Raw genomic sequence first — 15,570 nt, 5'->3', positions numbered from 1 at the left:
TAATATGATTGATGTTAAATGTTAGATCTATTGCAGCTTCTGTTCATAAAAGATTATGAAAAAAATACCATCCCTATAAATCTTTTAGCAATTACTGATAACAGTTACTGAAATACCTATCTTTTGCATCTCTAATTGGAATTTCTTTTATATAATATGCTCTGTATCATTTACTCTTTCTGTTGAACATTTGGAAAGAGTAGCAAAAAAACATTTCATTATCATCTCCTGTAAAGTTATTGCATTGAGGAAGCAAATAATTAATTAGAAGTCCAGATAACAAAGGGAGCTTGCTGAAGCTTGTAGTCTGAGATATTGATTGCTAGAGCCTAGAACCCTTGGTTCTGCATCATTAACAGATGACAAAGACATTAAACAATTACAATAGTGCACGATCTACAGATGAATTGTTAATAAGGGGAAAAAGTTAACCCATTACTGTTATACGGATGGTTAAATGCAGTGAAACCAAAGAGAATGCTAGTGTCCCAATAGATAATAGTCATGAAAGATGGTAAGCAACTGCAGGTTTAATAACTCACATAGTTAAGAAACTAGCTGCTAACCATATAAGAAAAAGAAAGCCTAAACAGTCAATAAATGACCAATACATTGTTTAGACATCATAATATTAAAATATATATCATAGACTACGTAATCCTTTTAAATCAAATTTGGATGTCCTATTCAAATATCCATCTCATCAAGACACTTGAAAACCATACATGGCGGTACCCAAATGGGATTACGGATTACCTATTATATCCTTCTAAATTTAACGCAATAATTGTTTCCGAGTAAGCTTTCAGTTCCAAGTTAATGAAAAATATTACCAAGCTTCTTATAGTAATTCCATGTTAAGTATTCTTATTTGGCTATAAACAGGATTGCTCCAGTTCCCCTATGAGAAACTGGCTCCAAGCTTAGGCCAAACAATAGTCACAGAATCAATCTCCAGATATAATAAACTGGGCTGTGAACAGAGTCTTTTTGATTGCAAATTGCTTGATTCAAAATTTTAAGTAGTCTAAAGAAAGGAAAAAAAAATACTAACTTCTAGCACCTTAAATACGGTCCCTCTGCAGAAGGTTCCTTGATTTTAGGCTAACCATCCCTGAAGCTTGGAGCCTATCAATAGATAAGGAACCATGAAATGAAAATCTCTTTCCTACTAGGTGAACTGTTCTTTGATCCTATAGATGGTTTCAACATTTTGCCAATTGATCTCGCAATCCAATGATTTCTGAGCTAACTGTAGACCAAAAGAATCCTAAACAACTGAATTGCATAAGAAAACCAAAAATGACTCAAGTATCCCTCTCACTAAGCCTAATTCCTGTAATGCATAAGAAGTTCAAACTAAAACCGAAAGCTGTCACTTCGAAAACAATCTCCTACATTAAATAAATCCATTGGGTGAAATTTCATGACAAGTTTAAAGCTAAGCCATTTATTCTTGCAGCGCAGAATTGATGGTATTATCATAATCCATGTCATGATGGAGCTTTTCAAAACCCCAGTAACATGATTAACTTAATTCAACAAACATCCATTATTATGTATTTCCATAGGATCTACACTGCAATGGTAACAATCTACCTAAAAATCTTAGAACTCTCATCATAGCTTGAACAAACTTAATCATGTATCAACTGCTCAACAAGATCTAGAATTAAACATTAACTGTCATTCTAGAAAACAAAATGCAACATTCATGAAATTTCATTGTTCCAAGCATTCTTTATCTTTCGAGAAGCTATATTCTGACAAACACCGTCCCAATATTCTTGGGCTTATGCTAAAAATACATATATTTTAGCTGAACATCATATAGCACCTTTCTTCAGATAACCATGGTACCTCAAAAAAGATATATGACCTTTATCAGATCAGCATACCAGATATATACTCGATGCCATTCCTACAAATGAAGTTTGAAAGACCTACAGAATCATATTATCAAGAATTGGTAGAGAAGAGTTAAGAGCACAGAGATCAAATTCTTGTTAAGGAAATGATTGTTCTTCTTATCAAGGGTTTAAGTGCTGGTGGCATGAGCCGAGCCAGCCACCCATATGGCATGCCCCGGCAATTTGCAGCACATCCCAGAACGTCACCAGCATTAACATGTTTTTTAGGGTTTTTTCATTTTTCTTAAAATGTCAAAGATTCAAATTTCTTTCAAGTCAGAAGTTATTCCATGCATTAAAACAATATCTTAAACCCCATATAAAAATGTGGGACATGTATGCATGCTGAACACTGTGCAATCTACCTTTGGTTTTCTTTCCTTTTCTTTGGTATATGATGCCTTTTATTCTCTGTCATTCTTCTTTTTTATTCAAATTGCTACTTGGAATTTTGAACTTCTCAGTAGGGTTGGGATGGTACAGACTACAGACTACTTATTGATTTAGCAACTTGGAATGTTACATGTCTAACTTGATGTAACATCTACATTATATCAGACACTTCTTAAAATACCAGTAGTAACACCTAATAAACATAAATAAAAGTTAAGCATCATAAGAAAATATCATTAACATCTTCAAAGGCTTTTATTGTTTATAACATGCCCTTTCTGACTACAGTTGTTAGACTATACTCTCTTTAAATGTCCTATGGAGTATAATTATGCTCCATGTTGGATAATTTGACATTTGATAAGTGGTTAATTGTGAATTAATTTGTTTTTTCCCCTTGTGGTCTCCATGGTCCCTAATGCACAAGCCGTACATGATATATTTGTCTACTGAAACAAGCATGATTTCAGAAATTTCATTAGGTTGTAGTCACCGTATTGTTCCATGTTACATAATTTGACATTTAAAAAGTTGGTAACTGTGAATTAATTTGTTGTTGTTTCCTCTGGTCTCTTTAGTCTCCAATGCACAAGCCGTACATGCTATATTTGTTTACTAAAACAAGCAAGATTTCAGAAATTCCATTAGGTTGTAATTGCATTACTTGTGCATTGCTTTTGTCAAACCAACCTAACCTGTAAGAGACATCGCTACTTTTAACATACAAAGGAACTTAGCTGACCATAAACAGTTGGGATACCATTGATGGTTATATTATAGACAAACAAAAATGGAAACATGTGCAATATACCATATAATAATATATCTCAAACCTATGAAACTCATCAACATGCAGCTGATTACTTAAAAACAGAACATTAATTAATTAGGTAGAAAAGTTCAACAGACCTTTTTCTGAGTCAAAATTTCATCACTTGGTCCTTTGAGAAGCCATTCTCGGTCATATTTCAGGCCTGTTCAGAAATTCATAGAATTACATAAAATATTTTGAATTAGTTTTGACTACTACATATTTTAAAACAGACATATATGCATGCCTAAACGAGTATCATTTGCCACAGCTGTTTCTTCTGTACTCAGGCAGAGATTGAACCAGATAAGCCAGTTAAGATAAAGGTAAGGGCAAATATCATTTTCCACAGTTGTTTCTTCTGTACTCTTGCAAAGATTGAACCAGATAATTCAGTTAAGATAAAGGTACAGGCCAATCAAGTGGCATGGCCCACATCACCCAATTGATGCATCTGCTAGCCCTAAGCCATTAGCTCTACTTGTTTGCCATCGCGGAAGGCAGTAAGAGTCCAAGCATAGTTATCCTCTCCCTCACCAGTGTCAAACCTCATTGAATTCAAGCCTGTTACCCTTTGCAGTGTGAACACCCCACCCCTCTCTCTTTTCCTGCCTTACCAGACTGGGTCCTCACTTAATCAAGGCCCTTGATTTCCATCCAAGCCAGCTCTTCCTCCAACTCACCAGAAGAGATAGTAAGGATCACATGAACAGAGGTTTAAGAGATTACAATTTGAGAGTCTGGAAAAATGGAACTTAGGACAACGTAGTGAGCATTGGGAGTTGAATAGAGGTCAGGATAAAAGGAATTTAGGACAGCCTAGTGAGAAGAGGGAGTTGAATACAGGTTGAGGGTCAGAAAAATTGAGAAGACTGAAGTCACTTAACAAGATGCCTATGTATTTTCTATTATAGAAGTGGCTAGGAATAGGAGGTGACATGAACCATACAGTCAAAACAATATTTTTGGTCTAGGGCTTACTATTCATGTTCGCATATGTACAATTAATAGAGAGTGCAATAATCAATTCTTTTCATGGATTTGGTATGCATGGAATTTGAACATTTTTTAATCTAATACTCAGCCTAGATACCACATATCAAGAGCTTCCACAGTTCATGGAGCAAAAATTAATCTCAAAATAAAACCCCCACAAAGGAAGTGGATATATGTTCAGGAGACTGAACATGTTAAGAAATTATCTACCATCATACTTATATAGTTCAATGATACTTATATAGTATCATTGACACAACATATTCAACAATGAGCTTGGATGTATATCTGTTTCAATCTTCCAAATCGACAACATGCATAGCCACCAAGAACCATTCCATTGAAAGCAAATCTCACATGCCTGTGTATCACATCACACTAACAATGGGTTTTGATCATGTCCATACAGAAGAAAGCATTAACCATAAATTCAGGCCAAATTGCAAATCATTGAGATATAAGTATCTTAAAACATCACCCAGACCCTGAATGAGTACTTTAGTACTTTTAGAAAACTGATGGGAACTATTTGCTTACTAAACCTTCCTAGAGGATTAAGAAGTAGAAGCAACTGTTTGAAGAACTTTTGCCAAGTTTCTGTTCATGCTAATCTCAACAATCTGAACACTATCAAGGATAGTTTTTGGCTCTGGCGATAACAGTCACCTAGTAAAATCTGCGCCTCAGATTCAACATATATCTTTTTCCACATCATGCATGACTACGGGTGATGAACAAACTGGAAGAGGCATTACCGGACATGGACTTGGTTATAAAGCAGATAGTCATGGAGAATTTGATGGTGCAGAAGAGTTGAGGGAAAGGTGTGACTATTGAATGCATAGTCACGATGAACTAAGAACTCGCATGGTTAACATGTACCAAGATCTTCAAGGGTAACCAACATGCATGAATGATGAATTGAGTATATTTTGCTGCAAATAGTGGTTTGTTGGCCAAGTGCAACATATATCTCATCCTAGTAACTTTATGAGCTCATCTTTTTCTGTCAAGAGTGGAATATGACCTTAAAGAGCTAGGAAACTATACAAATAATCTACTGTTGAAAAGAACTGGAGAACAAAATACTCTTGTTATGGTGGCTTGTATGTGGTTGTTATTTCATTAACAAATAAGGTATAAATGATAAGATCATCTCTATAATGAGTATTTCATGAAGGAACTCTTTTGTTGAATAAGGTATTACACAAGAACTGAGATCCATAAATTAAGCAACAGCATTAATTGTAGTGAAGAAATTTGTCATTGACCTTCTAAAAGATACATGAGAGTTTAGAGATAAACGGATTGAATCACATGGACTCAAAAGTGCAAAGTTTACAGGAGGCTATATTTTTTTGATAAATCAAGAATTTACTTAATAGATCAAGATTTTTTGCGTGGTGATGTAGAAGCATATAGGAGATATGAAGGCAAAGTTATATATTTGTGCTATAAGTATGGAGAATCAGTCTATATTATCTCTGAGAGCTAGAAGGTAGTTTGTAGTGTTCATATTCTGTGGAATCTTGGCTGCTTTTAGAAGGAGAATTAAAATCCAGAATAATTGGGTTAAATGGAGTAAGTAAGAGGGAATAAAGGGAGGTTAAATTATTCCACCATTTTGTTGGCGCAAGTTAGTGGGGTAAATGGGTTAAGAGGAAAAAAAGTACAGCATTTATGGTGTAACAATTTTCTTGGAAGTACTTGTTCTTCCCTTTTCAAAAATAGTTTTTTTATTTTTTCATGTGCTCAAATGACTATTTAGCTGAAAATAAGTGGAATAAGTGGGTCAAGAGACTTTTGTTCCTTCTTATTCCGCCTCCTAACAGAGCCTAAGAAAGCAAGGATTGAAACCTTTAGAATCAGTACCACACCGAGCACTTATTGATATGGTACAAGGCTACAAGCCCTACCATGTACCACACAAACACAGCATATCAACCAGCACAGCTTGAGCTAGCTGGTACACCCTTGGTATGGCCTATTTTGGCTTCCATTGCCTTCCTTTTTGTCTTTCAAAGTATTAATCATGGTACATCGTAACATACCGAGCTGGGCAGTATGGAACATACCGTATTGTACCGATTTGGTACTAGTACATGGTAGGAGGGCATATCGACACCAAGTTTGTCGAGCAGTCTCGTATCGTACCATAATGACATAGTGATAGGGTGGCATCGGTACAGAGCCGGTACCGAGATAGTATACCTTGGTGTTAATGCTCAGTTTATACTAAAAAAACATATTTAGCATTGTACCTCACCCAAAAAGATTAGTTAGAAGGTATTATTTGGTTTTTTTGGCCTTATATAAGTACCCAAAATCTTTTCGGTGCACAACTAATGTGGACCAGACACATATCTGCATAAGTCCTCAAACACTCCCCTAGTTTAAGCCTTGGCATCCACACCAGGCTGAGGGCCCAAATCCAATCAAATACAATCACATACACCACGATAGGTTCATGGTCAGGCCCAAATGGGCCTGTGCTGCAGGTTTGAACTTTGCCATCGACACGGTATTCAATTTCTTTCCGTAACGACCCAAGATCTCACCTAAGAAGGCAAGCTAGAAAGTATTATTTAGGTTCATTGCCCTATATGCATCCAATATCCACCTAGTGCATAACTAATGGGATTAAATGCATGCATGCACAAGCTCTCACATACTCCCTCTATTTAAGCCCTATTATCCTCGCCATACTAAGAGTCCAAATCCATCAAACACCATGACTGGCCTATGTTCAGCCCTAGATGGGTCCGCGCTGCAATATCCCCTAGTCAATATGAGTAATAGGCCAGGTTATGGGCTATATCTGCTTTGATACCATTTGTAACAACTTAAGATCCCACCCAAAAAGGCTAGTCAGAAGGTATTATTTGAATTTCTTAACCTTGTATAAATATGCAAGATCTCCCCAATGTATAACTAATGTATGGACTAAACAAATGTCAGCACAAGTCCTCGGAAACAAATTGATTTGAATTATCAACTCCTATTCGATCTACATTGAAGCTTTTCGCTGCTATTTGACATTTTTTTATTTAAATTACCATTAAACTTTTACTAAACACTGAAAAATCAATGTTAGTATCATGGTCTGCCGAACAGGCCGAATTGCCTGGTTCGGACAATACCGAGCCGACCCAGTGCAAAACCGAATCGGTTTGCCATTAATTTTCGGTTCCAAATCCGAACTGGAAGGAACCGACTGGAACCAGTCCCGAACTGGCCGAAACCGCTCCCGAACCAACTGAAATCGGCCGGTAAGAGTCCGTACCGGCCGAAACCGGTGTGGTCCGGCCGGAACCGTCTGAAACAGGCCGGTTCCGTTCAAATTCGATGCGAACTGGTGCGAATTTGGGCCAGGATAAGGCTCGATTTGGGCCCTCGTACTACGAGTCAGGCTCTGGTTCTACAAGCAGCAGGGCATATCCAGAGTTCGGGAAGACCTCCTCAGTCAGGGAGGCCATCAGCAGAGGCGGAGGCCGGATTGCATCTATGCTAGAAGCTTTTGGTAGCAAAAAGAAGTTATCCAAAAAGATTCCACCAGGAGCAACAATCCATAATTTAGATCCATATGCCTTCTCTAGCAGAGATTTGAAGCGGCAAAGGGTTGACTCAATGTTGAAGAAGGATATGTGACGAGCTATTGGATCCTAGTTCTACTTCAGCCACATCCCAGCGAATGTGGCAGACAATACGTATTATAGGTCTACTATTTTTGCCATATAGGCTGCCGGTCTTGGTATAGATTCTCCAAGTCGGGAAGGATATCTATGGTGAGCTTCTTGATAGTAATGAAGAGCTAGAAAAATGGACTGCCTCCTACAAGAGCAAGTGGCCCACATATGGACTGACTGTGATGAATGATGGTTGGACCGATCCTACCAGGCGGAACATCAACTTTCTGACACATTTTGATACGCAGACTTTCTTCCACAAATCGGTTGATATTTCTGATCAGGTGCACGACGTCGCGTACATCCTGAAACTGATGGAGGTGATTGATTAAGTAGGAGAAGAGAATGTCGTACAGGTCATCACTGATAATAGACCACAAAATAAGGTCGTCGGGGAGATCTTCATAGAGCGGAAGTCACATATTTTTTAGACCTCATGTGCTGCACATTGTATCGACCTAATGTTGATGGACATTGTGAAGATTCGTAGGGTACAGCAGACTGTGGAGACAGTCCAAGCTCCAAACCATCATTAGGCATATTTATAACCATACGTGGGTCCTTTCACTGATACGGAAGTATGCAGGAAAGAGATTTTGACATCAAGAGTCACGATTTGCTACCAACTATATTGCACTTGATAGCCTTCTTGAGCAAAAAGCAGCCCTACGTCAGATGTTTGTTAGTCCCGAGTGGCAGAAAAGTAGATATGTGAAGGCTGACACTGAAGGAAGCAGTGTCGAGGACTTGGTGACCAGGCAGACATTCTGATAGCGGGCTACTGCGATAGTGAAGGCTATCAAACCATTGTATCAAGTACTTTAGGCCGTGGACGATGAGAGGTACCCCTAGATGGGCTTCCTATATCATATAATGAAGAGGGCAAAGACTCAAATCATGGAGGCAGATCCAACGCATACCCACGAGTACGACATCATTGAACGACGGTGGAACTACCAGATGGGTAGAGACTTGCATCTAGAAGCTCCGCAAGAACATTAAAAATAAAACTGCTTTTGTACTTGTACAATTTTACTAAGTCAATAACGAACTCTATATGCAACATACTACCTGAACACTCATTCCAATACAATGTACTTGGAATCGATATGGATGACGAACTTCCAGCCACTCTGTGTAATGTATTTTAAAAGATGGAGCTAGATTTAGAAGTCGTGGCTCTATGTCTAGAAGAGATAAATTAACTTAAGTGACGTATAAATTAACCGGTATCTTCAATTATTAACATAGTATAATACGATTCTTTTTTATAGACCAAAATATTTAGAGAGGGCACCGACAACTTTGGAATCTCGGCAGCTATCATAAGTAAGAAAAGTATGAATCCAGATATATTACACATTAGGAGGACATTTATCTGGCGTTAGATGGTTACTAATATGGTACTATCTTATATGTAATTTTTTTCAATATTTTTGCAGCTGAATGATAGATTCATTTTGGGTTATCTGTGAAAAATCTTAAGCAGCTAGCTATCTGAATCCTCTTCCAAACGGTCTCCTCGAGTGGCTGTGAGCGCAACTAGTCCACCTTCGCCCTTATCTACAGCAAGCAGAGGAACCGTTTGACACAGAAGCGCCTTAACGACCTTGTATATGTTTACTACAATAGGAGATTGAGGCTAAAGTGCATTCAGGAGAAAGTGGAGCTCAAGTACATAGATCCGATCCATAGTACTTTCGTTGATGATGAGAATGATCCTATGATCGGATGGTTTATGGGCCAGCAGCAAGAGTCAGAGCTTGATGAGCGAGGATCACCTCCACGACCGGCCAGGTTCATAGCCAGTGAGGCTGGGGTCGATGCAAAGCAATGGGCTGCAATATTCCACACATCTTTCTAGCTAATCAACCACAACCATAGGAGAGTCGGTCCCTACATGACTCCTTATCTGAGACATCCTCTCAAAGATATAATCAAGAGATGCTTAGACGAGGCCACTACGCTATTTGATCGACTCAATCAAGAGGACAACATACATCCTCCCAACATAACCAGATAGAGAAGAGCACGAAGGGTAAGAAGGTAGCTGCCCAGCATACCAAAAAAAATAAAAAGCACCTGCAGACCTAATGGAGAGTGTCGAGGAGTCAGTTCACTCAGATTCAGAGATCGAGAGTAGCAGTTCTAGTGGTCATGGATCTGCTGGCCAGAAATAGAGTGGAGGACAGGAGACCACCGTTTATGAGACAGTCGCAGAATGGTTTTCGATTCACCGGTTAGTCTCAATTTACGTATGCTACACAGGATAGGAACCACGATGCACGATCTTGTAAAGTCTGCGAGGATGCGATTGTGTATAGGAGACAGACTCCTCGAGGTCTTGTAGGACACGATACAGCTGCAGATGACCTCGCACGTAGAGTAGGATCCATAGACGTATCAGGTTCTAAGTCGTATAATGGATCCTATTACCTGCAGCCACAGACAGCTTATGACTCATACAAATACGAATATGGATATAGTACGTCTGAGACATCTTCTAGTGGTGACTGTCCTACATAGTCCGGAGCATCTTACAGGTCGGATTTTACTACCGACATATTCGGATGAGCTCCTCTACAGCCATATTATCAGCCATAGGACACCTTCCAGAGCCGGAGCTTTATCGAAAGATCCGAGAGTGCTTATAACCTAACGTGAAGTAACGTGCGTTCCTTATGGGATGAACGTACAAGACTACAAAGCCGCTTGGTTAATGGGATGGGCTAAGGTACCTTCTGAATATGCTAATGATCCAGATATCCACAAGAGGCATCACCACTCGATCCGATTTTAAATATAGGTATGTATGTTATACTTTAAATGTATATAATAGATTGTATTATTTTTTAATTTTTATATCACTACTTGATTTGAGAATATTTTATGTTGTTTATTGTAGCATGCAATATCTCACTAATCATTTTCTGATTTGTATCATTTTAAAACAATAAGATATATCATTTAGGTTAAACCGGAATCATAGAAACATTAAAAAGCATCAAAAAATATCAAAAAAATATAAAATTAGACCTAAAATTATTGAAAAAGTTTAAAAAAAGTAATTATTAATTAAAAAATTTTGAAAACTCCAAAAAAAATTAGGTATCGATATGGAACCGACGCGCCCTACCCATACCAACATGGTATAGGTTTGAACCAGTACCGAACCGTATTGGACGCCGACCGGTACAGTTCCTGGTACCGGTTCGGCGGACCTTAGTATTCTTAAAAAAAGATTATTATAGCTATTAAGCATGAAAATTAATAAGGTGACTAAGAAACAATATAATTATTGTAAATTAGCGAACTAATGAATAATCCTAAAGATTGTCGAGATGAAACAACACAAAACAGGCAATTTAAACAAACAAATAATATATTTGATACATTATCGAAGAATAATGAGCAAGTTTTTGAGAAAACCCCGATTTTGATCCTAGATCCATGTTCTAGTGCATGAATCTGGTGTTCATGCAACATGAAATCCACCTAAAACATGAACACATCTGTAAAATGTTAACAAGAATATCATTTTGAAAGATCAGAGAGCGAGGATGTCTCAAATGAGGTAAGCATTAGAACACGTATATGTTATAATAAAGATGGATTAGAATGTACTTATTTGGGTTAACATTTAATATTTTAGGTTAAATATTTTATATAGCCTATCTTGGCCACTGTACCATATACTGCAGGTTATAATCTTAATTATTTCTATTAGCCTATGATACATCATACCCATGAGATAGCCAGCCACTAACTGAGGGCTTTATGGTGACACCATGAAGTGCATTGCCTGCCTATTAATTCATAATTGCGGTCCCTCAATTATTTTAAAAGACGTGATATTCTTCCTGATCTTGTCTTTTACTCTTTTCTACTCTTTCTTTCCTGCTTATTCTTCCTTCCTTTTTCAGCTTTCTTGTGTTCCTTCAAAGAGTTTGCGTCATTTGACATCTTGTGCAACCTAGAGCAGTCACAAGAGTACATTCGAAGCAAGGTTTCAAGTACCGCCAGAATGGGATGATATGAACAGAATTGTACCTTCACGGCATGTTTCTAGCATTGGTACATAGTGTCAGTACAAGACTGTCCATATTGTATCTTGGTACCTGGTATCGTACCGTTCTGGCAGAAAACCAGTAGAAGTTCCACTACTAGTTTTTGAGACCTTAGTTTAGTGATAATGTGTATAGAAAAAGAAAACATGCTTTTCTATTGACCACTAATAAACACTATGCAATGTTACATCATGTTGGTCAATATAGTTACTGGAAACTTACATAAATCTAGACGAAACGAAAATCTATTTATCATCCATATTTATGACAAAAAAAAAACCCATTTGCATTTTAAAACAAAGAAGAGAATAGGATACCCATATTGCTTAGCGGCCAACTATACATGCTGAATCCTGCACAGGATTTTACAGGGTAAACCATGATGGATTTCAGTTGGACATTCCCTGCCAACTGCTGCCAACCAATGCCTGTAACATGAATATGATGACATATGTTAATCCATGTAAAAGAAATATTACCATGAAATTATTAATTGGTTAAGATGATGAAAGATAAACTAGAACCAGACATCACTATATGATTAATAAAATAGTTACCAACATTCCCTTGTTTCACCTATTTAGGTTGTTCCCTGATTCTACGTCATGTATGATTCTTTCCTTTTTAGGGCCATATCACCTCTATTGCAAGCGATTAGAGTATTATTTTAGGTCTCTCCTACCTTTCATTCTCCCTTTGTTTTTATTTTCAATTTAAATCTGAGTTCATCTTGCAAAATATGCCCCTGTTTTTTGCCCACAACATCTCTACATAATCCTTGCACAATGAGTACAAAGAATTAAAAAGTAAGAAAAAGATATGCAACAATTCAGTACTACATATGGTTAAGAACACCAATCTCCATTCTTTTCCGAACCAAAAAATACTCCTGATCAAGGTTTGCTATACCGGTACTGAACCCCGTACCGGTGCCGCACTAGCATAGGCATACCGAGTGTCGGTACGGTACGGTATGCGGTACGCCAGATGTACCGACACTAGTGCACCGGTACCGGTACAATACGTCTGATACCGACCGATACCGATCAGTACAGCATACCATGCTCCTGATAATATATTAGCCTCTTGATACTCATACCATGATTTGAATTTCTAAATCATGCCCTCATATTAGTCTGTGCAACATGTGTATGAGCCTATCATCTCAAGAATTTGAAAGATGAGAAGTTCCAAGTCCTTAGGAAGGTTGAGAAATAAATTTATTCTTTTCATAACATATGCCCAAGAATTATAAAGTATACATGCTGGAACAAGAAGGTTCACACAATAGAAATAATCTAGCCAACAAAAGAAGCTTTCCCCTTGTTTTGCTTATGTAAACTCAATTAGCAGAAGTGATTACAGTTATGCAATCTTGTTCTTGAAATCAATGACAAACTAGGTGATTTTTTTCCTCCCCCAAGTTAGATGTCTTCAGTAGCTACTTCTACATGATGAAAAGGCTGTTCGAGATGGTTTGTTATTATTGTTCATTTGATGCGCCATATTTATCATGCATTTCTCATGTTCTAACATTAAAGATATGATATAAAATGAGTCCCATGTTGGTTCCCAATAAGTGTAGAAAATAGATCTGAAAATAGCAACAATGTCCAATGGCTTTTCTTTATATGCTTTACTTTTTACTTTGATATGATCTTCAACAGTCTACATTTTTTATCAAATTCCCTCTTTGTTATTTTATAATTTTCATATTTATAATGCATCTACATTTTTTAACAACTTATAGGTCAATCACTTAGCACTTCATCATCATTATCATCACCCGCCCCTTTTTCATTAACGATGGGATCAGTTACAAAGCACAACCCTTAGTAGAATTTTGAAGACTGAGAAGATTCAAAAATGGCAGTCATGTTGATGTCAGTCCTCTAGACATTTTGGTGTAGAATTCCTGGATAAAGTATTCTTAGGCAAGCAAGGAACCTGCCGAAGAAAATGAGCCAGATTCTTTTCTCATTCTTAGAACAAAAGCTTACATATGGACTTAATATATTGAAACGTTGCTGCTAGATTAATAGCTTAAATTTAATGTTGCATGGATTGCAAGTGTTGCAAGTAAGGGTGTGCAAGAAAACCGACCAAACCGCAAAACTGGCCCGAGTAGGTTATTTTGGTTCGGTTTGGATAGGATTTTTCTACACTCAGCTTGGTTTCGGTTTAGAATTTTTTGGAACCGAAAAAATCAGTTCAGTTTTGGTTTAAGTTAAGAAAAAACCAACTTGAATCGAACCAACTCTCATATGTATTATCCAACTTGGAATAGGCAAGCCAACCCGACATAATAGTCACACCCAAACCAAGCTCTAGCTACCAAGCTTGACGATAGGGCTTGTGAGGATCTTTCTTTTAAAGGGAGAAAGTATCATATAAATAGTCGATGTGGGACTTAACGGAACCAGTGCCCTTCAACCATTTTAATCCCAACATTTTTGAGTCCTCCCAATATTTTAAGGCTCTAACCCTAGCTGTCACTCTTGCCTATTGTACCATCTTTATTTCCCTCTCCTCTCCTCGTGGTGGCCAACTTCTCTTCATCAAGCAGGAGAGAGAGATCAAGGGTCAATGCGATGGCGGCAGAAATCTCTCTCCTCATGGTGGATGGCTCTTGTCTCTACTATTTGGTCGAGATGGCATCGATTTCTAGAGTCTCCTTTGCCGTCGCCATCGTGGCTCTTGTCATTGTCATCATCTTCCTAGCCGTCCAGGCCTAAGCCCTCCAACCTCGACACCGACCGGTGAAGAAAAACTCGTCTGATCAAACAATTCTAGTCTTATGCCTCAAGTAATATCGTTGTTTCGGGCTCGCCCTTGCTCTACCTATTTCATCGTTGTTTCACCCCTTGCTCTCCCTTGATCACATAGGTAAAATCTAGTCCAAGCCCAGGCTCTCCCTATTTCACCCTTGCTCATCTATTTTAGTTCGCCTCATTGAACCCTTGGTGTGATTGGATGTTGGACCAACCCCACCCTCCGTCCATTGCGGGTCTAGCTAGCATGCGAGCCTAGGTGATCAAATGGCAATATCTCCGGCCAACTTCCCATTTGTTTCACTTCTCATCACCCATGCACAACCTTGCTACATTGGAACCTCCAAGCCTTGCCACCATCACCACCGCCAAATCCCCTGCAACCGGCGAAGCCACTAGACCTCTCTTCTCCCTCATCTTTTTTTCCCTCTTCTTCTCTCTTACTCTTCTAACCCGATAAATCGAACTGAACCAAACCGAATTTTTTGGTTTGGTTTGAACCGGTTTTCGTATTAGGTCGGTTCAATTTTGGTTTCAATTTTAAGAAACTGATTTAAGTCGGTTTAGTTTCAAAAATACCCCTAAACCAACCCGATCTGAACTGTGCACATCCCTAGTTATAAGAGCAAGAGCACACAAGGCAAGACATGCCCAAAAGATTGATTGAGGCGTATGTCATGGACATCACGAGCAAAGCATTATTTTGCTACATGCCAACTTGGCTGTAGTTACAGCAGTAGAACTATTTATCCATCAATGAGGAAATCCTACACCAAAGCACCAAAGAACATTCCTTTTTCCTATCAAAAAAAAAAGAACACTATTTTTGACTCTATGTATATTATGTTCATAGCATCACAAAAATTATGATGGACCTTCAAAATCTTAGTTAGCAAGAAGTGGTGTAGGAATATATTCAGGTGTGGGAGCAGAAAA

The 15,570-nt window shown here is 38.1% G+C and overlaps 1 protein-coding gene across 8 annotated transcripts in view; it reads right to left on the bottom strand.

The window, feature by feature from the left end:
• The window catches only part of ABA3 (molybdenum cofactor sulfurase (LOS5) (ABA3)), a 53,383-nt gene that overhangs the window by 8,005 nt on the left and 29,808 nt on the right, over window positions 1-15,570 (bottom strand). For 5 of the 8 annotated variants that reach the window (XM_008812902.5, XM_008812904.5, XM_026810504.3 and 2 more), the window contains 2 exons: window positions 12,181-12,291; window positions 3,213-3,277 (listed from right to left, as the gene is read on the bottom strand). In XM_008812902.5, coding sequence (XP_008811124.3) covers window positions 3,213-3,277; window positions 12,181-12,291 — 176 coding nt within the window. The remainder of the gene's footprint in view (window positions 1-3,212; window positions 3,278-12,180; window positions 12,292-15,570) is intronic. The other 3 variants (XM_088708308.1, XM_088708309.1, XM_088708310.1) reach the window with 1 other exon arrangement.

Source organism: Phoenix dactylifera, chromosome 12 (genome assembly GCF_051530095.1).
Source record: "Phoenix dactylifera cultivar Ajwa chromosome 12, Ajwa_hap1_PhDact_Kaust_v1.1, whole genome shotgun sequence".
Classification (NCBI taxonomy): domain Eukaryota; kingdom Viridiplantae; phylum Streptophyta; class Magnoliopsida; order Arecales; family Arecaceae; genus Phoenix; species Phoenix dactylifera.
Note: the sequence above shows the minus strand (reverse complement) of the source record. Positions and strands in the feature narration are given on the sequence as shown.